We start from the raw sequence: 25,833 nt of genomic DNA on the forward strand, positions 1-25,833 counted from the left end.
AGATGAGGATAGGGTGATGAGAGGTCGACAGGACTCACAGGGGTTGTTTGGATGACAGAGATGAAGCCCTTGAAGGCTGCAACGGGGTGTGTCTTCTCAGACTGCGGGACGTCTTGGAGGCCCTCGGTGACAGTGATCTGAGCACAACAGGGTTGATAGGGGACAGGAGAAGGCAACACAGTGAATCTTGTTCCACACACTCACTATCCTAGGTCTCTACCAACCGAGACACCCCATACCCTCGCTCAGCACCCACGCCACAACACCGTGTGAAGAACAAACTAACACTCGCTCAAACTCCAAAAAATGCTCCGACGATAACAGCAACCCGCCCTCACCCGCGGCGACCGCAACCCCAAGCTCCACGTCCTCTTCACCTCTTTCACAGGCAATAGATTCTACCCACTCTCCTCATCCTCACTCAACCCAATCTCATGCACCCCATTCCCATTCCCATTAACCCCATTCATCCCCCACCCCTCCTCCGCCACCTTCCCCCCAGCATCCATCTGCTGCTGCATCACCGCCTGCGCGCTCACAATTTCCGCCAACCTCTTCAGTCGCGGCGTCTGCAGCCAACTCGGCGTATACGTCTCCAGCGCCGTGATGACGCGGGGCTCGGCGATCTCGTACGGGCCGGAATCCTCCATGTCCACGGCTTGCAGGAGCAGGACGTCGGATTTCGGGTCGGTGACGCGCGAGGCGACGGCTTTCATGATCTCGCCGTTGATGGGCTGTTCGTAGTCGGCGACGAGGTATTGGTTGAGGAGTTTTTGGATTTGGTTGGGGGAGAGCCTGGAACATCATTAATTAGTACAGCTGGTTCAAGGGTGAGAGGATAAGTGGAGGGTGACTTACATCCAGCAGATATCCTGAATAATCTCAATATCATTCAACGTCGCCTTCTTCAACTGCAGCAGCTTCGTCGCCTGCATCAAGTGCTCCAGCTGCAGCGTGCCCTCCGGCATGTCGTGGCTTTTACACCACTCCTCGATACGCGTGATGTTGTAGTTGATCTGCAAACCTCTCTTCCAGCTGAGGAAGTTCCTCCGCATGAGCAGATCGTTGAACGCCGTCACGCCGACCAACCGCAGCAGCTCGGTAACTGTTTGCGTGATGATGGAGTCCTCGAGGTAGTAGGCCTTCATCGCCTTGAAGACGTTGTTGAGCAGGGAGAGCAGGTTGTCCATGCTGAAAGCAGGCGTGTTGCTGGATTGGAGGAGTTTGCCGAGGAAGCGGTTGTTCTCGTTCGTGACGAAGCCGGGGAGAGATTGCGACTCGATGATGGCGGGCACGATCATCTTGTGCAGTTTCTTCTTCAGCACCTTCATCCAGGTGTGGTAGATGTTGAACTCCAGACTTTCAAGATCGTGCTTAACGATCTCGAGCAGGCGGTCGTACTCGAAGTTGTCCGTCTTTTGGGCTTCGTACCAGTCTTCAGCGAGGAAAACGAAGGAGAGCATCTCGTGGACGTTCGAAAGCCAGAAAGCGCCGGGGTTGACTGCCTCATCGCCATCGTGCTGCATCACTTCTTGCTGAATGGACTGCATCACATTGGCCAAAAAGCGCTCAGACTCCTTCACGAAGCCATTGTTCCACATCTCTGAAGTGACGAGGTTGATGAGGTATGCAGGGAACAGGACCTCCTTGTCCGTTGGCGGTGGTGTGCCCCCGGCAGCAGGAATCTTCAAGTTTCGAATCAAGCCCATCGTCACCTCATCATTGAGGCCATCCTCGTCGGCGAGCAAGTTCTCCAGCTCCATTTCAACATTCTCCAAACCAGGGTTGAACGTCGAGCCAGACAGATTCTGTACATGTCCACCCGTAGCACCGAACGCCATCGACACTGGCCTGGGGTTGTAAGTCCCACTGAAGCGCTCCGTATTGATCGGCTCTGGCCCAGCACTCCTCCGCTTCGGCTTCTTCGCCGAAACAAGGTTGATAAGACCCGAAGGCTGCGCGGGTACGGCGTTCCCGTTGACCACTTCTCCATTGACAGGCACAGCACGCTTGGCCAACTCCAACTGATCCTGCAGATCTGCCAACTGCTGCCGTAGCGAAAGCTTTTCGGTCTCCGAAACCGTCTTGCTCTGCCGCGTGGTCTCCAGCTCCTGACTAGTGACCCGCAGATCCTCGCGCAGCGACTTCTCCTCGTCTTGTAACCTCCGCATATTCGCGGTGCTCTCCTCATACGTCGCCTGCAAGCGCTGCATGTCCGCCTCCATAGCCTCCAGCTTCGCCGCAGTGATACCAGCCTGGTTGGCTTCACGCTGCAGGTCGTTCGCTCGGCTTTCCAAAGCATTGTGTCGGTCTCTCCAGCTCTTGAGCTGTCCTTCGTAATTTGTGACTTGGCCCTTGAGCGTCCGGTTCTCCTGCCGCATTGTACCAAGCGATTGCGTGAGCTCGACGACCTTGTTCTCCAGCTTGTACGAAATCTGCTTGAGGTCTCTCGCCTCCTCGCGCAGCTTCTTGTACCCGCGTCTCGCGGTCCGTCCACGCCACATACTCTGCACCAGCACCACCTTTCTTCGGTAATCTCTCCAAGACCTGAGCTGCCGATGCGACCGCCACGCGCGCTGGATCGTCCTCGCCGCATCACCCAGCCTCTTGTCTAGGATTTGCTTCCGGCAAAGCCATCCCTTGGCCTGCGCTTCAAACTTGATGAGATCGTTGCGGAAGCGTACGTACCCTTTCCTCTCTTTCTGTCCTCGCCAAACACGCTGGATAGTCGTGGCGCCGCGTTGCCGCCGCGCCTCTTCGGCTCGCTGTCGTGCGAGGACGCCGCGGAGGAGGGCCTGAAATGCTTTGATCCCGTCGATGGCCTCGAGATAGCGGCGGCGATAGTACTTGGCGCGCAGGTTCTTCTGGATCATGATGGCGGCTTCGTTCAGGCGGTTCGTGCGGAGGTTCTCGAGGAAGGCGAGCATGCCGGCACGGAAGAAGATCTTGGTCAAACCCAGCTGGTACTTATCCGAGCTGTCGTTCTTCGCCTCGCCGAGCGCCTTCCGTAGGATTGCGTTGGCCATGTCCCGGATCTCGGTGGTCCACTCCCCTGACTTGATGAGCATGTAGTATCGGAGAGCGAACTCTTCGTATGTCCATCGGGTCGGGTAGCCAGCACAGCTGATCCGTACTGTCTCCAGAACACCACAAGCTCGTAGCTGACTCAACACCATCGGCCCCTCAAACTTCCATGCCTCCTTCGCCTCGTTCGGCTTAATACACCTGATATAGTGTACGTCCGTCGAGTTGATGGTGTTCATGAGCTCGATCAAACTGCTCTTGAAGATGCCGCCGAGCGTCGGTTTCCTAGCCGCCGCAGCGCCCATCCTCTTGCCAGGACCGTTCGCCTTTGGTGCCACAGCAGCATTGTCCCGGTCTCTAACGGTAGCTGAGGCCTCCAAGACTTCACTCAAGAAGGTGTTGGATGTAGCCTTCAGCACCTCCAAATGTTCGTCAGGCACAGTGTCCCTGTTCTTCTCGATGAAGCCGTCGCTCTCGTACGTGACATCAATGGCGTAATGACAGACCGTGAATGCACTCTTGCCGAACCGTGGCTTCTTGTAGAACTTGTGCTTGTCCTGGGAGTAGTGGTGGTGCAGCTTAGTCACGAAAGACTCGTCCGAGCCCATGGGTAATCTCGATTCTTCGTCCAGCAGAGAAAGGATACCCATCTTGCCCTCGATCAAGTCAATGCAGGGCTGGTTGTCCGAGAAGTCGATGAAAGTCCAGTCGATCTGTTCCCGCACATACTCCTCCTGCTCAAGCTTGAAGACGTGCTGGTTGAACTCTTGTTGCAGTTTCTCGTTGGCGTAGTTGATGCAGAACTGCTCAAAGCTGTTCTTGGCGAAGTGCTCGAAGCCGTAGATATCCAGCACGCCGATGAAAGAGGTGACGTCCTTCAAGATGTCGTCCGGTGCCAAGAACGCGTTCATCGTCTCCACGAGCCAGTCGAAGAGCGAAGAGTAGATGTACTTGGCCACCGAGTCCCGAACGACCGTTGCTTGCTGTTGTGTCAGATTCGACATGATCTTCTCGCCGCGAGTGATGAGTTGCTTCTTGACCGTCCACTTTGCAAACTCTGTTGCATCAATGCCGAGCAGCTTGCAGGCTCTTTCCAGCGAAGGTTCCGTGGCTGATAACTGCGAGTCTGTTCTTGTCGCAGTAATCTTGATGTTGCCGATGTGTAGCAGCGCTGCCAGGATCTTCCATAGCTGCGTCTGCACAGTCTCCGACACTCCAAGTCGAGTCAACGATTGCCTTGTGTCCTTGAAGTCCTTGCCGTCGTCCACCCCATCGATCTCCGGCGCACCACCCTGGTTGAGGTAGTCAAAGTGCTCCACCGGTATCAGTCCCAGCTCTTCCCTCTCAGCGTCCGTAGCTCCCGCAACCAGCTGGTAGAAGATGTGGTAATTCCGCTCCTTAAGCGGTTGAAAGACCAATCTTGACCGTTCCAAGAGGTACGTTCGTATTCTTGCGCCAATGATCTCCGTGCTCCTGTTGAACATGATCTCGATGTACTTGCCGAACCGCGAGGAGTTGTCGTTTCGTGTGGTCTTTGCGTTACCGAACGCTTCCATGATCGGGTTGGTGGCCAGGATCTGCTCTTCCGTCTCGCTCATGGTGTCTGCGCGACCTCTGCTGCGTGCGCCGGGCTGATCGGGAGGTTCTCGTGTCGCAAAGTATCGCATGATATATTTGGCGCTGACCGTCTTGCCGGCTCCCGACTCTCCTGAGACCACGATCGTCTGATTACGGCCATCGCGGAGCATATCCGCAAAAGCCTCCTCAGCGATGGCGAACAGATGAGGCGCTTGTGATGATCGGTTCTTGCCGGCGTAGACCTGCACCATGCCGGGGACGTAGAGCGAGTCTACTCGTGCAAACGGGTTGGTGGCTATCAGCACGATGCCCGAGTAGGTGTATATCTCCTTTTGCGCATAGCGGAGCTTGATCGCCTGCAGCACCGCCGGTTCGTTCAAGTGGGAGAGGTTCGTTAGATCGTCGCTGGCCTCCAGCATGGCCGGGTTCATCAAAGGGGGGAGGGTGGAGCTCATGGCATCTTCTGCAAACGCCGCCACCGTCGTGTCCACTTCTCTGGTCTGTTGTATTATCAGTATACATAATTCCACCACTGTCACAATGTTCTTCGCATACCTCGCCATTCTCGAGTGTGAAGACCAACTTGACATTATCCCCGTTGACCGTCTTCTTCGTGACCTCCGAGGACACCCATCCCTCGGTCGGGTCCTGCTGCCAGGCGCGCGTGCCGACATCGTAGTTGCGATAGTTCGACATGTCGTCGGCGCGGTGTATGCCTCCTCTCCTCCGCAGTCTTCCCTCAAGCACAAACAACCGGCGTGCTTATCCCCGTCCCAACTCCAGCGCTAGAAATGCTCAGGACAAGGACTTCGTCGACGGCCGTGATATAGAAGAGGTCACAGGATGGACGAGCGTCCTGTCATAGGGACATGAGGGACATGGTGGTGGTGGTATGCAGTACTCAGGATGTCTGGCGTCCCCAGGAATATCTGTGGTCGAGTCGCGTCCAGCGCCGCCATCAAACGCTTATTGGCTAAGGTTGCGTGAACTCCAGAGTACCCCTGCGTCTGCTGCAAAGGGGCCGTCGCCCGTTCAGATAATCTCCGCGCCGCAGCAAGCCAAACGCTTTCGTGTGTGCGCTCGTGCGGTGCCTTGTGGAGTCCTCGAATCACGACATGCAAGCGGGTGGAAGACGTCGCAATTGGAAGCAGGAAGCGTCACAAAGGAGGTGCGACCGAGGTCATCACGTGATACCAATAAATCGAAGAACACGATGTGTATTGATAAGATACATGTACGTAGCAACACCTCCTACAAACCATCCATCTTTAGCCATTCAGCAATACTGTCCCCCAGAAAAGTCCGACTTCAAAAAGCTATCACTCTTGTCAGCAGCATGCTACTTGTACCTTCCGCCTTGAGATGTGGCGGTTGACCCATCCGTCCAGCAAAACGCCTCGCAAGCAAATCTTCCTGGTAGCAATGTGTTAACGACGTTCTCCAGCATGCATATGGATGCAGCGATTGGGAGATTCTATACCTCACGTGAGCCATCAGCGCCACATTTGGACACTCCGCTGCCTGCCCTGACACGTCTGGCTTCGAGATGGCAGATATGCCTTACTCTGGCTCCAGCTTCACGGTGCCTTCGGTGGCGGCCTCGACTTTGTCCCGCTCATCGCCATCCAGCGTGCCTCCTCGTCCAGGCCACTCGCTGATGATGTCGATAGTTGGTCCTGGCACGAAGCCCACAGCGTCCGGTTCGGCCTTGATCTCGGGCTCGTCCTTCACGTTGCCTTCGACCTTGACGTCCGTCTCAACTTTGGTCTTCGACTCTGCCTTGATTTTGGCCTCGACTTCGGCCGCAGCCTCGGCTTCGTCCTCGGCGCGGATAGCCGCAATTATGTCTCTGTGCATTTGAATACAGGCATCGAGACCCTCCTTCTCAACTCCTTCGCACTGTCGGCACGCCTCTTCAAGGACTCGCACGACTTCGGCTCGTGAAGTTGGACAGGCCAGCTTATCCAGAGAACTTTCGCGGTCACCCTGAACCCAATAGTGCGTATACTGTGGGTTGTTCAACACAGCTCGCAACTGGTCTCTGCCCAAGCTTGATCCACGTTGGATGCAGGACTTGTCGATAGCCTGGTTATGTAGTATGTGAGCAAGTATAGCTTAGCGGCCGGGTGCCTGGAAGACTGACTCGGTAAAGAAATCCGCTGAAACGTAGACACTTCCAATGCGGCTTAATGGTGGCCTTCCCTATGGCCGTCTGATACTCATCGTATGATTTTGGAAGGTTGGGGATCACTTCTGTCCCGTCTGATGGTTGTAGAGCTGCTGGATTGGGGAGGTGTCGTTTCGCAGGAGGCGAGGACATGGCGTCCAACATGGAAGAGCACACTGGTCGTTCGCAGTGGAAGCAAGTCGATAAGACAGTGCTGGTGTTGCAGATGCGAGATGGACTCGATGAACGAGATGGTATAGGGTGAGGTCAGATGAGAAGAGATGAAGTGAGGTCTTCTCAAGCGGTGGCCTACGCTTACTCCAACCTCACTTCATCAAGCCCTTACCATTGACGCTCACTCTTCCTCATTGCCATCCAACAACCATTGCACACCACGCCATTGCCGCCACCGTGCAGTCGCCTATCACTCCAAGACCATCCTCGCTAACTCATGCCACTGACCTCAGGAGCTCCGCCGCCAGGGACTTCCCGCGGCGCAGCCAACATGCGAGTCTTCACAGCCGGCACAAAGCCCCTACCAGCCGCCGTCGAAGGACCTCGAGGGTCGAAAGCAGCACCCCCGAAACGCAAGCCCAAGAAGCGTGGCCCGAAGAACCGCCTCACACCACCGCCGAAAACCATAATACGGCATCGAAAGGGAGGAGTTTTCCGGTACACCAGGCCTCTCCCGCGTCCACCAGTCTTTCCGGCCCTGAGAACCGTCCAGCAAGCCCAGCCCGTCGAACAAGCCCAGCCGCGCGATGTTCTTGCCTGGCTCTCCGAGATCAGCGACGATGACGCGTCAGTACAGACGCTGATAAACCCACCATGGACCGTTGCGATCGCTGGGGACGACGTCTTCGGTCCGGTCGGCGAGGACCGGGGGCTTCCACCAGCAGCAGGTATCCCGTGGGCACCTGAGCCGGAGTCTGAGCAAGGTAAGCTTCTCCGAGACAGCAAAACAGCACAAGTGCCGCGCTGAGACCTTTCCAACCCTTCTTGATCTTCGAGAACACCTGCTAACCCTCTCTGGCCCCTAGTCCAGCAGCCAGCGCATACGCCGCCAAGACCCGCCCCATCGCCTCCCCAGCCCAGCCCGAAGGCCACCCTGCCGCCCCCCGCGCCCAAACCCAGCCTCCTTCTCCGAGCCCGCGAGAGCTGCGTCTCCGCAATATCCCACCTCATGCACCCTCGAGAGCACTTCCGGTCCGGGAGAAGGGGCGGCGCCCTCGAGGCCAAAGCGCGGAAGTTTGAGCGGAGGGAGCGCAGGGCGCTGGAAAAGCGGCAGGCGTGTGAGACGGAGCTGGAGCGGAAGCGGGAGCTGATGCGGGAGAAGAGGAAGGGGAGGTACTTTGGTAAAGGCGTTTATTGCACTGAGGTGGAGTAGAGTGGAGGAAGGGAGATGGGCAGCGATGGCGCAGGCGCATCAGCGGGTGGAGTGGAAGGAAGGGCACGGAGATGGCATCAGCTGCATAATCGCATCAGTAAACGGCAAAGCCATCTAGGTACACGGGATCAATACAAACACAGCCTCATCAACCCCCACCCTCACAATCATAGCTCCCTCATCATCCCCGCCGCCCCCTCGCCAACCAAGCCAGCATACTCGCTAAACAACACCCCCAACAACACCTTCTCCCCCTCCGCCTCCGCCCACTCCCCCGCCCGCATCAGCCTCTCCTTCCACCTCCCCTTCTGCTCCTCGCTCAATTCATGCCAGTGTCGCGCTTTAGGGTCTTTCTGCTTGTAGGCCTCGCGGTCCGGGTGGATGTCCACGGTCACGCCGCCCATTTGCTCCGGCGCGGCGCTCATAACGACGGCTTTTTGCTTCTCGCCTTCGCCATCGGCTGCGCCGGAGGATGGGGCGGAGGAGGGGGTGATGGAGTGTTTTGAGAGGCGGGCTTGTAGGCGGCCGACGGCTGTTGGTGCGGCTTTGACTGCACTCGTGGCCACTTCCACCCTCGTCTTGCCGTACGCTGCTGCCGCTGGTTCGTCGAGAAAGCTCCGCACGTTCGCGGGCAGGAAGCCGAAAGGACCGACTGCTTGGTCGTTGGTGAAACCGGCGCCGAAAGCTTGGAGCAGGAAGGCGGTGACGAGGACGATCATTGAGAAGACGGAGACGTAGGCGATCTTCATCCATTTCGCGTTTGAAGGATGTTCGAGCACGTAGCGTGATTTCGTGTTCGTTGAATCAAGTGGAGTGAGGGGCAGAGTATCCACGACGACTGTTCTGCCGTAGCTGACGGAGGCGAGGCGAATGTATTGCGTAGCTGGCTCCGTGCCGTTGGAATCTGAAGCGCGAGCCGGCGAGTGAAACGGCGAGAAGCAGATCTTCGTCATCTGCTGGGGATGGACATCCCGCATGGTCATGTACGAGGTGAAGGGCGTGAAAGTGGATGTAGCGGCTTGGAAGTTGGTGGTGTAGACTTCGATGCTGATGTCTGCACCGGCGATGGCGAGGACGAACTGCTGATTGCCGTTACTGTCGGTATCCAGAGCACAGACATCCATAGAAGACGCCTGCTTAATACGTGAGGGGAGCTTCTTGGTTTGCATGAGCATTGCTGGGCCCGTGGGGTAGAGGTGGAAGACCCGTAGCTCGGCGCCGCTCTTGTTCGGCAGGTTGAGGAGGGCGATGACATTCTCCGAGTTGAGGAATCGCAGGCAACGGAACTTTGAGCGAGCTTTGATCTCGGAGGAGTCAGGTGTGGCGACTACTCTTCGTGGGCCTTTAGGTGTCTTCTCCGTTTTCTTCGTGCTGAAATTGTAGTTGAAGGTCTGTTCGTAGAGATGGTAGTCTGTACAGTATGCAATGCTAAACACAGCTTCTGCCGGCTCCATACTATCCAGATCGTTCGCTTCCGCTCGTTCAGGAAGGTCGATGCTCGTAAGAATGTCCTCCTGCGTAGGTATCGCGCTCGTAGCATTGAAGACGACGATCTGTGACTCCTTCGCCAACGAAGTCGCTACAGCACCAATCCTCTTGCTGCCAGATTCGCGTCGCTGGCTGGGGGAAAGTCGCAGTATCCGCTGGTATGCCTCATTCTTTGGCCCGGTGGGTTTGAAGAGCGAGCGCTTGCCCAGTGCCTTCGACTGTCCCTTGACTTCCTTCTCCGCATCCGCATAGGTCTTCTGTCTCTTCCGAGGGGGGTATTTAATCTCGAACGAACGAAAGTGCTCATTCTTGCCGGCAGCTTGGTCTTTCTCAGAAGCATTGACACCGGCGAGCACGATCAGGCCGTCTTTGGTCGCGAGGTTGCCGAGAGACTGTACAGAGTCTTCATCGTGAGAGAGATCGATCTCGGCGGCGGTGGTGATTTGCGCGCGGTTGGAGACATCCAGGACCGACTGTGGTCGTGTCAGGTACCCGTGAGTATGGACAGGATGGAAGACTTACAATTTGATTAGGGACACCAGTACTGCTCTCGCCACCACCTCCACCAACGACTAGATATCCACGATTGTAGGGGTCGAAGTCCGCAGCAAAGATGGGATACGAAAGGTCAGTCTTAGCGTAGGAGACGTCTGAGCGGGAGGCGCGAGGCATTGTCGCGGTTGAAGGAAGACTGAAAACACTGAAAGGAGAGTCGGAAGAGCCGGTCTGCTCAACACATCTAGAAACATGTACAGGGGAGTGTGAGGTATGGAAGGATGATCATCACATGAAAGTCTCGCCAAAAGCAACTGCCACATCTGGCAGTGAACGGCCTCGGCAAAACTATTGCCCGCACAAATCTAAAACGCTTCTCTCCAATCTTTAACCTCTTCCAAATCTGAACATGGACGCACTCACAATGTCAGCGCCTTCAGATATGCCGGAAAGGGCGGGGGACGATGATCTCACGGACGAGCAGATCGAGTCGCTCCTCGCGCGCGCGACAGAACGGATCAAAGCGAAGAGGGCGAATCCTCAAGATGTGATGAAGCTGGACGAAAAAGGCCAGCACCGCCTGCCGAAGCTTGACAAAGACTACTTGGCCCGGACCACCGAACTAGCGACGCTGAACGAGACGCCAAAGCATACGTCGACTGGGTTGCGCAAGGTCGAGAACCCTCAGTTGGTCAAGCAGCAGAAGGCAGAGGTAAGCTATATCCTTCCTCATATTGTGTTTTTGCAATGAGGAAATCTCAACCCATATCTCCTTGAGCGGAGCCGGGCGCCGTCTTGGTTAGCCTTTCTGCATCTATGAGAGCCTATACATATCATAGTTACTCTGAGCATCTACGCTTCACTCCCGATTAGTCTTGACCACAACCTTTGAGCTCAAAACTGACTCCTTGTTCAGCAAAAGAAAGCTACCGCCGGCGGCAACTGGTTCGACATGCCCGCCACGAATCTCACCCCTGAGCTCAAGCGAGATCTTCAGCTCATCAAGATGCGAGGCGTCCTCGACCCACACCGCCACTACAAGAAGGATGGCGGCAAGATGAAGCCACCGGAGTACAGTCAGGTCGGTACGATAGTCGAAGGCCCGACTGAGTTCTTCTCCGGCCGCATCGAGAACAAGCAGCGCAAGAAGACCTTTGTTGAGGAAGTGCTGGCTGGTGAGCAGGAGACAGGGCGGTTCAAGAGGAAGTATGGGGAGCTGCAGACCAAGAAGACGAGTGGCAAGAAGGCGTACTACAACGCACTCAAGGAGAAGAGGCGGGGCGGAGTGAAGAAAGCTGGGAAGTGAAGAACACTTTTTTCCGCATAGGATTCTTGATGATACCCAAATACCTACGCTATGCCTTAGCTTGCTGGAAGAAGGACGAGCCAACTCGCTCACAGCTCAGAGACGATGCGCAGCACCAATCCCTGCATATCCACAGCCGCCTGCCGTCCGGACTCGAGCACCTCCTCATGGTTCGCACGACCTTTGCTGAGATACGCATCCAGCTCGTCTCGACTCATGCCTTGCAGCTCTGGCTCGTCTGCTCTCACTGTGGGCTCCAGCACAGCATTGTTCGTCACCAAGCTGAACGCCAGCACCCGCATGTCTGAGTGTCTGGCGACGATGATCTCTGGTACTGTCGACATTCCCACCACGTCCGCTCCGAAACTCCTTAGCATCCGACATTCGGCGCGTGTCTCATAGCTTGGGCCCGCCACGAACGCATATACTCCCTCGTGCATCCGTCTTCGACTCGGCGCGTCTGCTCTCAGGTCCCGCCATGACTTGTGTGCGAGCTGCCGGAGCGAGATGTCGTACGCATCGCTGAGAGGCGGGAAGCGTGTCCCGAAGTCCTCAGCATTCGGGCCTCGCAGTGGGTGGAATCCGACTAAGCCAGCGAGGTTCAGGTGGTCGTTCAGGCAGACGATGTCTCCCACAGCGTAATCGGGGTTGAGACCGCCGGCGGCGTTGGTGAGGATCATAGTTTGGACGCCGAGTAGCCGGCAGACGCGGGTAGCATATGTGACAGTCGACATTTCGTGGCCTTCGTAGAAACTGAAAAAGGAGTCAGAAAAACTGCTGGAAATTGGGCGAGGAGATCATGGGATTGAAGATGGCTATGTAAAGGTGTATAGCTAGGGGCGAGGGAGAGACTGACTGGGCTCGGCCGACAAGTAGGACTACTGGGACTTGTTGGCGACCCATCGTGCCGAAGATGAGCTTGCCTTCGTGGCCAGGTACTACACCAAAATCACATGTCAACATGCTGTCCTCGTCACCAACACTCATCCCCTTCTCTTTCTCTTCACACCACCTCTTTCATCTCCATGAATAGTTCCATACATACCAGTACTCAACGGCCAATTCGGCAGTTCCTCATACTTCCCCTCCCACCTCAAACCCCCCTCATCCAAACACCCCACCAACCCGCCAAGCCCACTCCCACACACCACAGCCACCCGCGGCCGTACCAGCGCTTCGGGCACTTTGATCTTGAGGTACTCGACGGTCTCGACGCACTGGTTGAAGACTGCGGACGGGTGCAGGGAGGGGGTGGTCATTTCGTCGTGGGCGAGGGACAGGGTGTGCGAGAGGTGGGTTAGAGAGTGGTAGATTGAGGCGCAGTGGTGGAGGAGATCTAGCATTGGACGATAGAGGGTGGAGAATGCGGTTGTAGGTTGTGAGAGGCGTGTGGGCGGGTAGAGGTGATGTTGTTGGCGAGGGTGCGGCGTTCGGGGGAGGAGGTACGGGTGAACTTCGGGAATGGGGGATCGTGTGCTTCAAGTCCACCTCGATGCTAACGAAATCATTGATTTGTATACCATCAATCATGGCGACACCGTCGTATGCGAGATCGCTTGTATGCGCTGCTAAGCGGCTGAAAGTATGTACGCTTTCCAATCCATTAATGAATGTGCTCTAACAGCATTCACCAGATATCACCCCCGTCCAGTGCCTCCCTCGCCCATCAAACTCGCGCCCTTCAACACCAATCACTCCCCGAAAACATTGAGAACGAGCTGGCCTCCCTCCGCCTCCCCCGTGCCGTCCAAGCAACCTACCTCGCCCCCCTCAGACGCCAACCCACCCACTCCGGCACACCCACCTGCGACCTCCAGCTCCGCTCCTACAGCGTCCGCAACCTCGAAGTCTTCACCGATTTCGCTTTACGAGCCGCCTACTACCTCAACCTCCCCGCTTCCGGCCCCGTGCCCTTACCAAGGATTACCGAACGCTGGACCGTCCCCCGATCCGTCTTCGTGCACAAGAAGAGCCAAGAGAACTTCGAGCGCATCACCGCGCGTCGACTCATCCAAATCCAGGATGGACATCCGGAGGTCGTGAGTATCTGGCTCGCGTTCCTGAAGAAGTACCAGTACTATGGTGTCGGCATGAAGGCGAATGTGTGGGAGCACAGCGGGCTGGAGGTAGCGGAGGATATGGAGGCCGAAGGGAAGAGGCTTGAGGCGAGGCTGGGAGATACGATGGCGCTTGTGGGAGCGAGGGAGCATGAGGCGGGGCAGTGGAGAAGGTTGAAGGAGGTGTTGATGGAGCAGCCTTTTAAGGCGCAGTGGGGGGCTGAGGCGCCTATGAGTGGGAATCAGGATGTGCCGCATGCTGGGACGAGGATTCAGCCGAGGGTGGTGAGGGAGGGGGAGGCTGAGAGGAGGGCGGAGAGGGTTGGCGGTGAGGAGGGGGTGTTTGGGTGATCGCAGCCGGGCTATATAGAGGAGGGTGAGGGTGGGTGTAGATATACTGTACAGGCAAATGTTCAAATATGGGTCCTTCCGACTTAGACCACTTTCCGGGTGTTGATCAATGTAAGGCAGGTGCGACCGCGAGTTCCTTCCGTCTAGAGTGAAGCGGAGGACGACCTCACCTTTCAGGTCTGAAGGCGCCTCACACCTGCAGCAACATACACTTCACAGGCAATACACAAACATGGCTTCACGACATCAACGCATAGTCGCATATCTGCGCCTACGGCATCGAGACTTTGACCGCGTCATGTCGTTCACGGTATCAGCAAACGACGACTATCACATCGGCAGAGAAGAGGTCGAGGACTCGTTCAACATCAAGGCTCAAAGCATCTCGAAACACCATGTCAAGATCCGCTGCGGCATGTACGACGAGCTACACGAAGACACGAGAGTGGCGCCCATGGTGTATGCTCGCGTTCTCTCGAAGAACCCAGTGCGACTTGTCCGGCAGGGAATGGATGGTGAAGATCGCAGTCATCGTGTGTCGAGCATGGATTCTGACGTGCTGCTTGATGATGGGGATGTGCTAGAGTTGTCGGATGCGGTTTCGGTTGAGTTTGTGGCGAGGGAGGAGTATGCTGCTACAGCGGACGGTCTCAATGATACGCAGTGGAGGGAGTTCGAGCTTCTGCGGCCGCACTATGAAGTGACGAATCGCAGACTGGGCGTAGGAGGCAATGCTAGCGTGTTCGTTGCAGTCAAGGCACAATCACTGCGGCAGGTCGCTTGCAAGGTGCTACCTGTACCCTTCGTGAACCCGGAAGCTGAAGCGCGGATTATGAAGGACCTCAAGCTCGACGACGATGAACGGGATGCTCGACTGGCAGACCTCGAACGACGCATGAACAAACGCCGCTCAGAGCTGACAAGAGAGTACGGCACGCTCAAAGACCTCAACCACCCGAACATCGTCGCGCTTGAGAAAGTCATATACACGCCCAACAACATCTACATCTTCCAAGAACTCATCACAGGCGGCGACCTCATGTCTTATACAGACCTCAAAGGCGTGCTAGGCGAGCCGCAAGCTGCAGTCATAGTGCGGCAGATTCTGAAGGCTGTGGAGTATCTACATGATAACGGCATCGTGCACCGAGACATCAAACCAGAGAATGTCCTGATGACTTCGTGGAGGGATGGAGCGAGGGTGGTGCTTACGGACTTTGGGCAGGCGAGGACTGTTGGTGATGCGAAAGCTGTGGCGAAGAAGTCGGCGGTGTTTCGGATGCAGAGTGTGGTGGGGACGATCGGGTATACTGCGCCGTAAGTATGCACCCTTTAGCTGCAGCAGAACCCATGCTGACTTACTTCCGACAGCGAAGTACTCCGCCAGCTCAAGCGCGACCTCCATGACAAAGGCTACAGCAAAGCCATTGACATCTGGTCGGTCGGCTGCATAGCGGCCGTTCTCCTGACGGGCGAGATGCTATGTCTCGACCAACCAAACGCAATGGACGAAGATTTGGACTACTCGCAGCTCTCGCAAGCCATCGACCTGGACGTCCTGGACACAGCAACATGGTGGCAGTCAGTCGGCCGCAAGCCAAAGTCCTTCGTTCGTGGCTGCGCGGCTGTGGATGAAACGCAACGACTGACGGCCAAGCAAGCGTTGCTGCATGAGTGGTTCACGAACAGACACTATGCCGACGAGCTGGAGGCGGCGTACCAGCGAGCCATCGCTGACTGGAAGCCGCGGCAGGGTAGTGGGAACGTCATCGAGTACATCGACACCGACGTCAAGACCACGAAGAAGCGAACCACGGCCGCAAGCACCAAGTCCCATCACTTCGCTGTACCAGCTCAACAGCCAGCAAAGCCCAGCTTGTTCTTCGGCACCAAGAACAACGTGCCCACAAAAGCAGCGACAACTGCCTTTCAAGCAAACCGCAACGACTCCTCCGACGAGGAGATGACCCAGATACCAGAATCACCGCCACAGCACACCACCTACGAAACACAAGTCACCGTCGACCCCGAATTCACCGAGCCCAGCGGCATCAACAAGGACCCGCAGATGAGCTTTGGACAACCCAGTATCCCATCGCCGCCGCCATTTTCGTTGCCTGGCTGGAGCGATCTGCCTCCGAGCTCACAGATGCCGTTGGGGAGTCTGCCGCCTCCGCCGCCGGATAGCTTCAAGTGAGGTCGGGAGGTTCTGCTGGAAGCTTGAGGTTCGACATCGTCCTTATGCCACTCGCGCTGTCATCCCTTGCTATGTTCTAGCTGGACCATGTTGTGGGGCTGGTACCTGTCGATCTTGCTGAGCTTGTGTTGAAATCTTCCGAACCACATGTGGCTTTTCTTTTGGCAGTGGTGCTGTGGATTAATTAGACAGTTGTACTGGCCTTCTACTCTACGACTCCCTTGCCCAATCTTCCTCTTATAGTCTTCTGCCAGCCGTCTCGTTCTCAAGAAAAGTCGAAGGGAAGTGACGTAATTGATAGTCTCGACTGCACTTTCTCAACTGCGGTCCGAACTCTACCTCATTCACCCCGGTTCATGCCTTGGTTTTGCAAAGTCGGATCATCTCTACTACGTAGTACTTGTGAGTATTGTACATAAAGAGGGGAACTGTTCGAAAGACCGTCCTGTGTGGTTAGACCTCGCGAACGGTCCTCCAGCGCCACTACAAATCAACATATCAAAAACAGAAAATCAAGATGGATTACGGTACCCTTCCCTAACATCCCTCCAAAAGCCCAGACTAACAGATATCCCAGACTCCATAATAGAAACCCTAGTCGACAGCGGCTACATCCCCACCCCCCTCCTCCGCCGCGGCATCCGGTCCCAACTCCGCCAACGCCTCTCCCTCATCAGCTCCACCTCCCTGCACCAAGCCTACGAGACCAAAATGCGCTACGTCTCTCTGCTCCGCTCGCGCCCTATCGCCGTCGAGACCGCGACCGCGAACGAGCAGCACTACGAAGTCGGCACCGGCGTGCTGACGAATATGCTCGGCCCAAGGATGAAGTATTCGTGCTGTTTGTATCCGAAGGGCACGGAGACGTTGGCGCAGGCGGAGCGGGCGATGTTGGAGTGTTATGTTGAGAGGGCGGGGTTGACGGATGGGATGAGGGTGTTTGATCTTGGGTTTGTCTTTTCTTCTCCTTCATCCCTACTCACCACTCTTCGCTGATATCGATATGTGTATAGCTGCGGCTGGGGCTCCCTCTCCCTCTACCTCGCCGAAGTCTTCCCCTCCTCGCAAATCACAGCGTTCTCCAACTCGCGCACGCAAAAACAGCACATCGACTCCGTCGCCGCCCGCAAAGGCTTCACCAACCTCACCGTCGTGACCGGCGACATCGCCACCTATGACTTCCGCTCCACGCCCCTCGAGGGAGCCTTCGACCGCGTCATGTCCATCGAGCTCTTCGAGCACATGAAGAACTACGAGCTGCTGATGGCTAAAGTCGCCACTTTACTCAAACCAGGCGGGAAGCTGTTCATCCACTACTTCGCGCACAAATCTACGCCCTACGATTTCGAGTCCGGATGGATGACGACGCATTTCTTCACCGGCGGGACAATGCCGAGCGCGGATCTGCTATTGTATTTCCAGCGCGATCTGTGTCTAGAGCAGCAGTGGTGGGTCAGCGGGGCGCACTACGCGAAGACGTGCGAGGACTGGTTCGCGAGGATGTGCGGGACGAAGGAGCGGGAGGCGATGTGGCCGGAGCTGGAGGCGACGTATGGGGCCAAGGAGGCGTGGAGGTGGTATTATCGGTGGCAGGTATTCTATCTGGCGTGCGCGGAGTTGTTTGCGTTTAATGGGGGCGAGGAGTGGGGGGTTTGTCATTATTTGTTTGAGAAGAAGGCGCGGTGATGGTGATGGAGGCCTCGTCTATGCGTTCAGCACCTGTAGATTCAGCAGTAGATGTGTAGAGGCTGATGCTCTTCTCTCTTCTCTGCTCGCTTTCACGATTTCAAGATCTCGTCAACCACCCTCGCGAACTTCTCAGGCTGTGAGATGAACGGGTCATGCGATGCATCGATCCTCCTCAGTCCCATCACATGATTCTTCGCCACGCCTTCCTGCACATCAGGCGGTGCAACGTTATCTCGCTCGCATAGCAGATAAGTCGCCGACACCTCCTTCCACTTCTCACCCGTCACACCAAGCTTCACACCCGCCACCTGTCCGCCTAGAGCAACGATATACGGCTTCGCGTCTTCGGGAGACATGTCGTTGAGCATGGCCTGAGCCATGACGAAGGCAGACACGTTCAGTACATGAAAACTCAAGTCAAGTCAGGAAGCATAACTTCTCACCTCGTGACCCTTCTCAGCGAATATAGCGCCCTTGTCCTCCCCAGTCCCGAATCGCAAGTACCCGCGTGATGCCATGTTGGTAGCCACAGCATCCCTCTCCTCGTCCGTTACAAAAGACGCTACAAATACCATCTTCACGATCTTGCCCGGCTCACTTCCATCCCGAGTGGCGAGAATCCGATTCACAGCCTCGCAACCGGGCGGTCCAGCGGCGCTGTGCAGAACCAAAGCAACGGTGTTGCCTTTGCCGAGCTCGCTTCTGGTTGAAGCTTCGATTGCTTTGACATCTTCGTCCCAGCCACCTTGTCGATTGGCGGAGGCGAGGGCGCAGGGGATGGGGGTGTAGTTGAGTGATTGGAGAAGAGGGAGGGAGGGCTGGAGGTGGGTTTCGTTGTGCCAGGCGCCAGTGCAGAGGACTATCGATGTTTTCGGAGGCATGCTGGTGGTAAGGGTGGTTATATGAAGGTGGGCGGAAAGAAGAGATAGCAGCAGCAGAGGGTATAAGTCCCTGTTTGGACGGAGAAGCAGCGATTTCTTGGGAAGCAAAGTGAAGGGAGATGCACGGAATTCTTGTACTACCGTAGCCCGGCCGTATTACGAAGGTCTGCCCTAGGTATGCTACGGAGTTATCGGTGCATAGGATTTCAGGGCAGACGGCTGTGCAAATGCTGTGGGTGGGTTGGTGACACGCTCAACTTGCCGCTGAGCGCGCTCTGCTCACCGACTGCATCCTACATGTAGTAATCACAGAAATGCCCGACACATCTAATGCAATCGCCGCGTCTGTTCTCTTGTGGCCAGTGTGGCTGGCATACCACGTTCAGCTGTTGTGGGAGTAAGACGGCGACGTTCTCGTACCGGGTCTCTTCCACCTCGCCGTCCAGGTGCGGACCTCCTCGCACCGGCATCTTACGTACGATACGCCTTGTCTGTTGGTGTGGAGCAGCGCTCCCACCTCGGTTCATCCAGGGATTTCATATGTCGAGTGACTGGTGCCAGATGAGGCGATGTCGATATTGGAAGGACGATGGAAGATCGAGCTCGCCGCCCCGCCCCGCCGGCGCCGACCCCGCCTCCTGAAATAGCGACGATGATGATGATCGACGGACGGCGCGTCGAATAGCGCGCGTGTGATGAACGAAACCGAGGAATCTTGCGAGCCTCGATAGTTTGGAATCGACCGTTGCTCCGCCCTGGCGAGGAGGAGTAGCTTAGTATTGGACAACTGTTATTCGGCCAGGAGATCTTTTGGAGTCGATACGGAGTATATCAGTACGACATCCCTTCTTCCACGCTCGTTCTCCCGCAACAACACCAGACGGAAGCATGGCTACAGGCGAAGTAACGCCAGCAAGGCGCAAGCAGGTGCTTAGAGTGCTGTTCATATCGTTGCTATTGGATCTAGTATGCCCACTTCAAACCATACATCCAGGGCGCAACACAGCACTGACATGATCTAGATATCCTTCACCTTCATCCTCCCCCTCTTTCCCAAACTCCTCGAGTTCTACCGCAACCTCGAAACCCAGTCCTCCAACACCGTCCTCTCCCGCATCCTCCTCGGCCTCAACGCCTACAAGAACAGCTTCTCCAAACCCATCAACGACCGCTACGACATCGTCCTGCTAGGCGGAGCGCTGGGATCCCTGTTCTCCCTATGCCAGGCCATTGCGTCCCCTGTGATTGGGACGCTGTCCGACAAGTATGGCCGACGGACGGCGCTGCTGTGGTCGATGATGGGCAATATTGCTTCGGTGGCGCTGTGGTGCGCTGCGGTGGACTTTCGCACGTTTCTAGCGAGTCGGGTGATAGGTGGGCTCAGTGAGGGGAATATTCAGCTCGCGCTGGCTATTGCTACGGACATCAGCACAAACGAGGAGAGAGGCAAGACCATGGCGCTGGTGGGAGCATGCTTCTCCATTGCGTTCACGTTTGGACCAGCGCTGGGCGCCGCACTGTCGCAGGTTACGACTGTTGCCGCGAACCCATTCGCGACTGCGGCTGGGTTTTCGCTGGTGCTGATTGTAACGGAGACGGTCTATCTGTACTATGCACTGCCCGAGACGCATCCTGGAAGTGGAGTTACGGCAAATGGGTCTACGGAGAAGGAGAAGAAGCCAGAGCCGGCAAGCCACGAGCGGACGAACTCCCATGCGATGCTGAACCTCACCCACTTCAGCTTCATCCTGTTCTTCAGCGGCATGGAGTTCTCACTACCCTTCATGACTTACGATCTTTTCTCCTATGGCTCGAAGCAGTCTGGTCGACTTCTGGGCTTCATTGGACTGGTTGCCAGCATTCTGCAAGGCGGCGTCACACGGCGAATGCACCCTTTGCGAGTGGTACAGCTAGGCGTGCTTTCTTGCGCCGCCGCCTTCTTTATCTTGGCCCGCCTGGAGACAGAACGAGCACTTTATGGCGCAGCTTCACTCCTCGCAGTAACAAGCAGCACGGTGGTCACTGGATTGAACAGCTTGTCGAGTTTCGAGGCCGGAAGCAACGAGCGAGGGGAGAAACTTGGTAACCACCGGAGCTTTGGACAGGTTGGACGAGCATTGGGACCGCTGATCTTCTGCTCGCTGTATTGGTGGGCGGGGAGGGATACGGCATACATGATCGGCGGGGCCGGAATGGTCGGAGTCTGCGGGCTGGTGTTGGGTGGTCTTAAGGCTCCCAAAGGGTTGGAGGTAAAGAAGGCGAAGGCGAACGGGAGCGTGAAGAAAGGGTCATAACCCAACGCATAAGCGCTTCTATATGGCAATGCCACTTTCCCACCACGTCCTCCCAGACCGCCACCATATTATTCCATCCCACCAGCAGAAGAACCGATCGTCCTTCGCCCCCAACCCCATCGCCCGCAACGGCGAAAGCGCCACCGGCTCAAACAACCACACCCCACCCTTTGCGAAATCATCCACCAGCAGAGGCGCGGTATAATACAGCCACACATGCACAAACACGAAATTCGCCACCTGCCTCGCAACCCTCGGCACCCTCTCCACCACGCCAGCCTTCTTTAACTGCCCAACCATCGCCGTCTGCAACACAATCCCCACCCCCTGCAGCAAGAAAAACCGCATCGGCCCCATCAGCGGCCTCGTCTCGCCCAACTGCGTATAACTCCCACAAGCGTGCAAACACCCGCTCATGAAGAACGCCACGCACAGGCCTACTAACCGTCCCTTCTGACTCTTCGCTTCTATGTTCAAGTGCCGCAGCACGAACTTCGAATGCTGCTCAAACGCCACCCGGAACACCTGATGCCACCACCCGCCCCACCAGCCCGCCAACCCATCGTTCAGGACGTTGGAGAAGGCGCCGTACATATCCGCCGGGTTCATCCACGCCTCTCCTCTAATCCCAAGGTATTTGGGCCCGAGCAAGAGACAGAAGAACGCGGGTCCCAAGCGGAAGATTTCCCAGAGGGCGGTGTAGATCCCCGCCAGGCTGATGAGGAGGCGGTAGGAGCGGGTGAGGGTCGCGGAGTGCTGGATGGAGAGGGGAAGGTAGGTGGGTGCGGGAGCGGTGGTGTAGCCCCAGAAGTAGGGGTCGTGGTGCATTACTACTTTTATGGCGTCGAGGGCGAGGTAGCCGATGATGAGGTTGCGGATCGTGGGGCGCAGGAGGTCAGAGCGGTTGCGGAGGCGACGGATGCCGGTGCGGGAGGTCGTGAGGGTCGATGGGTGGGGCGTGTGTGAGATCGAGTGCGGGATGGAGAGGGAGGGAGGCGAGGGCAGGGGTGGGACGGTGGAGGATTGGAAGGACCAGCCGACGCCGCGGAAGGAGCAGAAGAGGTCGGCGACCCAGTCGAGGCGCGCGGTGAAGGGTGCCGAGGGGTAGTGTTGGCAGTAGAGCTCGTGAGTCGTCGTAGTCGTAGTCGTCGACTCGCCGCCTTCATCCCCAGCGTCCGCAGAAATCGAACCATTCACCTCAGTCCCGTCCTTCCCCGTCGCCATCCCGTTCACATCCCCATCAGCCCGCACCCTTCCACCGCCCACCTCCCGCCTCTCCACCCGCCAAAACTCCCTCTGACAATCATTAACAACCACCAACGTACTGACCCACCCCACGCCCCACGCACTCAACAACCCGACCCCAAAAGCCGCCGCCGGATGGCGTGCCTTGTTCGTCAGAACACACCATGCTTGAAAGACGACGAGAAAGGCTGCGATGGGGTAGCGGAGCCGTGTTAGGAAGCGGGATTGGCGGTGGTCGATGAGGAGGTAGGCGAGGACCAGCTGTATGTGGAGTTAGTGGTGTAGTACGGATGAGGAGTTGGAGCTTACGAAGGCGCCTAGGCCGGCCCAAGGGTATAAGAAGGGGTGGTAGCCGCCCGAGGGAGATGTGAGGTGATCGTAGAGGGAGTCGTAGTAGAGGGTGACTTGGCGGGGGGTTGTAAGGTTTGGGGGGAGCATTTGGTTGTCCCTGTTGTGGCGAATTGAGGCCGGATTTGATTTCTTGTCTGACAGCGACGACTAAATGAACGAATGCTGGTATTTGCACATCATTCTTCCGGAGTTCGAACGTCTGTCATGATCACTTGAAAATAGAGGAATAAGATTTTATTTCGATTAATCCTACGGGTACCTGCAGCTCACACAGGCTTCTTAGATCAATGACGTGAAGTTTGTTTCTAGTGTATACCAAAACTTTATAATTTGCTACACAGAAACACGAACCGTGGTTCGACCAACCCTATACTCATAACGATGGTATTTCTTCTTCTTCACGTTACTTCTACCCTTCCTCACACCGGAATCTCCTTCGCCGGCGCCCGCTGCTGCTGCTCAGGCGTCTCCTCGACCTTCTTCTCTGAGTTGCCTCCCAGGTTGTGGCCCTTATATTCAGATTCCTTGAGCATGTTCATCTCTTCCTCGTACTTGTCCCACGGACGAGTAAAGATGAAGTAGAATGCAATGCCAGTGCAGAAGGCAATGATGGCGACGGCGCCGTAGTTCCAGATCTACACACGGGTTAGTATGAAGGTGAGGCTGGGGGTTGGGATGACGAGGACTCACCAGCAGAGGGTCGGCAGCCAAACCGACAAAGGCCTGACCGAGGGCCGCCGAGAGGGCGGAGGTGAACTGGTACAAGCCGAAGACGAGCGAACGCATGTTGGCTGGTGCCTACAAGACAGAAATTCCGACAGTCAGCGACGCCTCAAAAGCAGAAGGATCCCGGAGGCCGCGAGAGTGCTTACCTTCGTGTAGGCGTACTCCAAGCCGGTAATCGAGCCCAGAATCTCAGACAGGCCAACAAGCACGTACGATCCCGTCTGGGCCCAGACATTGATGGAGCTAACGTACTCACAGTCTGCACTACCCACATGGTAGCCGCAAGGGCTGGTGTTGTAAATGTAGTACTGAATGACGGCAGCCCAGATCTACAGCAACTGATCAGCAGGTATCGCAGAGAGCCAATCATGAGTTACTGACCATGGCTGAGCAAGCGACAAAGAAGGAAGCGCACATGCGTCGCAGAGGCGTGAATCGAATCTTGGCCTTGCGCATCGCCGGGTAGACAATGTTGTCAATGATTGGAATCATGATAATGATGCCGAGCGGGTTCCTGCAGTATACATTAGCAATAGTCGCAGTGTCCGCCGCACGACAGTGTACGTACATGTTATTCAAAAGGTCATTCGGCACACCGTGCAGCGACATAGTAGCAGCCTGAGACACCAAGTTGTTGTCGATCTGGTTGTACGCCAGCCACCAGAGCGGGTAGAACAAGAACACAGAGCAAGCCTTGACACCACGTGCGACCTCATCGACCCAGGCGTCGTCGAAAGTCATCCAGCTTGGCTTGACTGAGACAACGGATGGCTTGACACGCTCCCAGAAGGTGGCCTTGCCGATGTGCTTGTAGCCACCTTCGGCGCAGGCGTGCTTGGTGAGCAGCAGAAACTTTCCAAAGACGGAGTCGGTGGGTTCGCGGAGGTTGTAGCGCTTGTGGAAGGCCAGCAGGATCAGGGGACAGAACATGAACTGTAAGTCGGAAGTCAGCAATGGTCTGCCGCCACGAAAACAGTAACCCGTAGACGTACCATGAGTGTCGGCAGAAAGAAGGACAGCCAGAAACCAACGTAGCGCTCGGCGTACACCATCGAGACCTGTCCAACAATCGAGCCGCAGTTGATGAAGAAGTAGAAGTACATGAACATGCGCTGAGTCGTGAGCGCAGGGTCGACAATGACTTCCTCGCCGCTCTTCAACGTGATGACATGCATTGCCCGCTCAGACAGCTGCTCAGCGAACAGCGGCGAGATGTTGGGCTTGAAACCACCGACACCAGTCGCGAAGAAAAGCAGACCGACGAAGAAGCAGGCAAGCGCGCCGTCAGGGTTGCTGATGACAGATGGGATAGCAGCGACGATGATAATGACGTGGCCGACCATGGCAACACCCTACAAAATGGTATAAGGGTCAGCAAGTCTCAAGGCATCGGGATTGTGGAGCAGGTACTGTCAGGGCACCACTCGTCTTGAGGCAATGTCCAAGACCAGAGGTACCCTTCTACCGGTTTCACTTACGATGGAGATATAGATGGTCTTGAGACGACCCCATTTGGCGTCTGCGAGGTAGCCTCCGATGAGAGGGATGAAGTAGGCCCAGAAGCGGTTGAACAAGCTGGCGCCGGTGGATGCTCGCTGGCCGTAGTTGAGGGCACCAGGTTGGCCATTGGGGCGAGGGTCGCTGCCCGTGGTTGAGCCGTCCGGCAGCGGCTGTTGAATGAAATTGATCATAACTGCTGTCGTGCCATAGTAGGCGAAACGCTCGCATAGCTCGACAAACGCGACTGCGATCCATTAGCATCCAATCTTCTGACGAGATTTGGTAGATGGAGTACCAGTAAAGGCAATCCAAGGAATCTTAGCTGGAACTCTCCTCAGAGTGTCCAACTGCTCTTGCGTAGGTTTGCGAACTTCATCGTCGTCAATCGAAGAAGACCGTGCAGACGGCGCAGGAAAAGGTTCCTTTTGGTGTTCTATCGCAACCTGTTTCTCGAGCGAAGGCGTAGGCAGTCCAGCACCCTTGACTTCCGCAGCAGCTATGTCGCCCGCGTTGTCCATCCCAACCATCGCCATGGCGGAAGCTTGGTGCTCTGATGCGCAAAGTCAATCAGTAACAAGGCAGCGCAAAGCTTGTCGAGGTCTCGCGCCTAGCAGTGACAAGCAAGAAGACCGCAAAGCAACACGGATAGTCTCAAACTCGAGCCCTGCGGTGCGCGATCAGCTTGATATAACAACACCTCTGCTAGCTGTTCGGCGAGGGCTGCCACAGGCAATTGATCCGCATAGGATTCTGTACCCATGATGATTACGACGGCGCCAAAGGAGGGGACCGTGACATTGTCTAGGTCCATTGGTCGCACGCCCAGCCTGTAGCCAGCCCGTCGCGTGCTGCGTCGACTGCAGGCCAAGCAGTCTCTTGTATGGCAGCCAAGGCAGCTTCTCACTTTCGGTACCCTTGGCGGGCATGGGTGTTTGATAACAGAACATTGAGGTGTGCAGAGCTCCCGCCATGGGCTGTTAGCGATGGCGCAGACGAGGCTCCTTGATTGCTCGATACCGGCGCCGCCGTCTGTACGACGCTGGCGCAACAGGGCGTCGTCAGTAAGAGAGCCTGAGTGTCCAACAGTAAGTCGTCAG

At 56.4% G+C, this 25,833-nt stretch overlaps 13 protein-coding genes across 13 annotated transcripts; 6 read left to right on the top strand and 7 right to left on the bottom strand.

Moving 5' to 3' along the window:
- Positions 1–398: 398 nt before the first annotated feature.
- On the bottom strand, positions 399–5,298 carry MYO2 (Myosin type-2 heavy chain 1; the record flags this gene model as incomplete). Its single annotated transcript, XM_064805662.1, has 3 exons — positions 399–795; positions 859–5,102; positions 5,158–5,298. 3 exons carry the CDS (start codon positions 5,296–5,298, stop codon positions 399–401), a joined length of 4,782 nt encoding a protein of 1,593 aa, XP_064656122.1.
- Positions 5,299–6,162: 864 nt separating this feature from the next.
- Positions 6,163–6,934, bottom strand: LTR77_008431 (uncharacterized protein; the record flags this gene model as incomplete). The annotated part of the gene is made up of 2 exons (XM_064805663.1): positions 6,163–6,687; positions 6,746–6,934. The coding sequence occupies 2 exons, from the start codon at positions 6,932–6,934 to the stop codon at positions 6,163–6,165; spliced, it is 714 nt and encodes a 237-aa protein (XP_064656123.1).
- A 340-nt stretch (positions 6,935–7,274) lies between these two features.
- On the top strand, positions 7,275–8,156 carry LTR77_008432 (uncharacterized protein; the record flags this gene model as incomplete). Its single annotated transcript, XM_064805664.1, has 2 exons — positions 7,275–7,707; positions 7,810–8,156. The coding sequence occupies 2 exons, from the start codon at positions 7,275–7,277 to the stop codon at positions 8,154–8,156; spliced, it is 780 nt and encodes a 259-aa protein (XP_064656124.1).
- A 167-nt stretch (positions 8,157–8,323) lies between these two features.
- LTR77_008433 (uncharacterized protein) lies at positions 8,324–10,316 on the bottom strand (the record flags this gene model as incomplete). The annotated part of the gene is made up of 2 exons (XM_064805665.1): positions 8,324–10,117; positions 10,167–10,316. 2 exons carry the CDS (start codon positions 10,314–10,316, stop codon positions 8,324–8,326), a joined length of 1,944 nt encoding a protein of 647 aa, XP_064656125.1.
- A 247-nt stretch (positions 10,317–10,563) lies between these two features.
- Positions 10,564–11,445, top strand: fcf2 (dTDP-fucopyranose mutase; the record flags this gene model as incomplete). Its single annotated transcript, XM_064805666.1, has 2 exons — positions 10,564–10,851; positions 11,056–11,445. 2 exons carry the CDS (start codon positions 10,564–10,566, stop codon positions 11,443–11,445), a joined length of 678 nt encoding a protein of 225 aa, XP_064656126.1.
- Positions 11,446–11,534: 89 nt separating this feature from the next.
- Positions 11,535–12,704, bottom strand: PNP1 (Purine nucleoside phosphorylase; the record flags this gene model as incomplete). Its single annotated transcript, XM_064805667.1, has 3 exons — positions 11,535–12,198; positions 12,302–12,383; positions 12,491–12,704. The coding sequence occupies 3 exons, from the start codon at positions 12,702–12,704 to the stop codon at positions 11,535–11,537; spliced, it is 960 nt and encodes a 319-aa protein (XP_064656127.1).
- A 269-nt stretch (positions 12,705–12,973) lies between these two features.
- Positions 12,974–13,853, top strand: RSM10 (mitochondrial 37S ribosomal protein rsm10; the record flags this gene model as incomplete). Its single annotated transcript, XM_064805668.1, has 2 exons — positions 12,974–13,027; positions 13,080–13,853. 2 exons carry the CDS (start codon positions 12,974–12,976, stop codon positions 13,851–13,853), a joined length of 828 nt encoding a protein of 275 aa, XP_064656128.1.
- Positions 13,854–14,085: 232 nt separating this feature from the next.
- LTR77_008437 (uncharacterized protein) lies at positions 14,086–16,050 on the top strand (the record flags this gene model as incomplete). The annotated part of the gene is made up of 2 exons (XM_064805669.1): positions 14,086–15,170; positions 15,225–16,050. 2 exons carry the CDS (start codon positions 14,086–14,088, stop codon positions 16,048–16,050), a joined length of 1,911 nt encoding a protein of 636 aa, XP_064656129.1.
- Positions 16,051–16,761: 711 nt separating this feature from the next.
- On the top strand, positions 16,762–17,736 carry LTR77_008438 (uncharacterized protein; the record flags this gene model as incomplete). Its single annotated transcript, XM_064805670.1, has 2 exons — positions 16,762–17,000; positions 17,064–17,736. The coding sequence occupies 2 exons, from the start codon at positions 16,762–16,764 to the stop codon at positions 17,734–17,736; spliced, it is 912 nt and encodes a 303-aa protein (XP_064656130.1).
- A 92-nt stretch (positions 17,737–17,828) lies between these two features.
- On the bottom strand, positions 17,829–18,620 carry LTR77_008439 (uncharacterized protein; the record flags this gene model as incomplete). The annotated part of the gene is made up of 2 exons (XM_064805671.1): positions 17,829–18,110; positions 18,183–18,620. 2 exons carry the CDS (start codon positions 18,618–18,620, stop codon positions 17,829–17,831), a joined length of 720 nt encoding a protein of 239 aa, XP_064656131.1.
- An 888-nt stretch (positions 18,621–19,508) lies between these two features.
- On the top strand, positions 19,509–20,914 carry LTR77_008440 (uncharacterized protein; the record flags this gene model as incomplete). The annotated part of the gene is made up of 2 exons (XM_064805672.1): positions 19,509–19,586; positions 19,643–20,914. The coding sequence occupies 2 exons, from the start codon at positions 19,509–19,511 to the stop codon at positions 20,912–20,914; spliced, it is 1,350 nt and encodes a 449-aa protein (XP_064656132.1).
- Positions 20,915–20,932: 18 nt separating this feature from the next.
- On the bottom strand, positions 20,933–22,597 carry LTR77_008441 (uncharacterized protein; the record flags this gene model as incomplete). Its single annotated transcript, XM_064805673.1, has 2 exons — positions 20,933–22,420; positions 22,469–22,597. The coding sequence occupies 2 exons, from the start codon at positions 22,595–22,597 to the stop codon at positions 20,933–20,935; spliced, it is 1,617 nt and encodes a 538-aa protein (XP_064656133.1).
- A 332-nt stretch (positions 22,598–22,929) lies between these two features.
- On the bottom strand, positions 22,930–25,269 carry LTR77_008442 (uncharacterized protein; the record flags this gene model as incomplete). The annotated part of the gene is made up of 8 exons (XM_064805674.1): positions 22,930–23,145; positions 23,201–23,308; positions 23,383–23,565; positions 23,618–23,750; positions 23,805–24,169; positions 24,229–24,588; positions 24,715–24,980; positions 25,032–25,269. 8 exons carry the CDS (start codon positions 25,267–25,269, stop codon positions 22,930–22,932), a joined length of 1,869 nt encoding a protein of 622 aa, XP_064656134.1.
- Between the last annotated feature and the right edge of the window lie 564 nt (positions 25,270–25,833).

The sequence above is a fragment of the Saxophila tyrrhenica genome (assembly GCF_035928015.1).
Source record: "Saxophila tyrrhenica strain CCFEE 5935 chromosome Unknown scaffold_14, whole genome shotgun sequence".
NCBI lineage: Eukaryota > Fungi > Ascomycota > Dothideomycetes > Mycosphaerellales > Extremaceae > Saxophila > Saxophila tyrrhenica.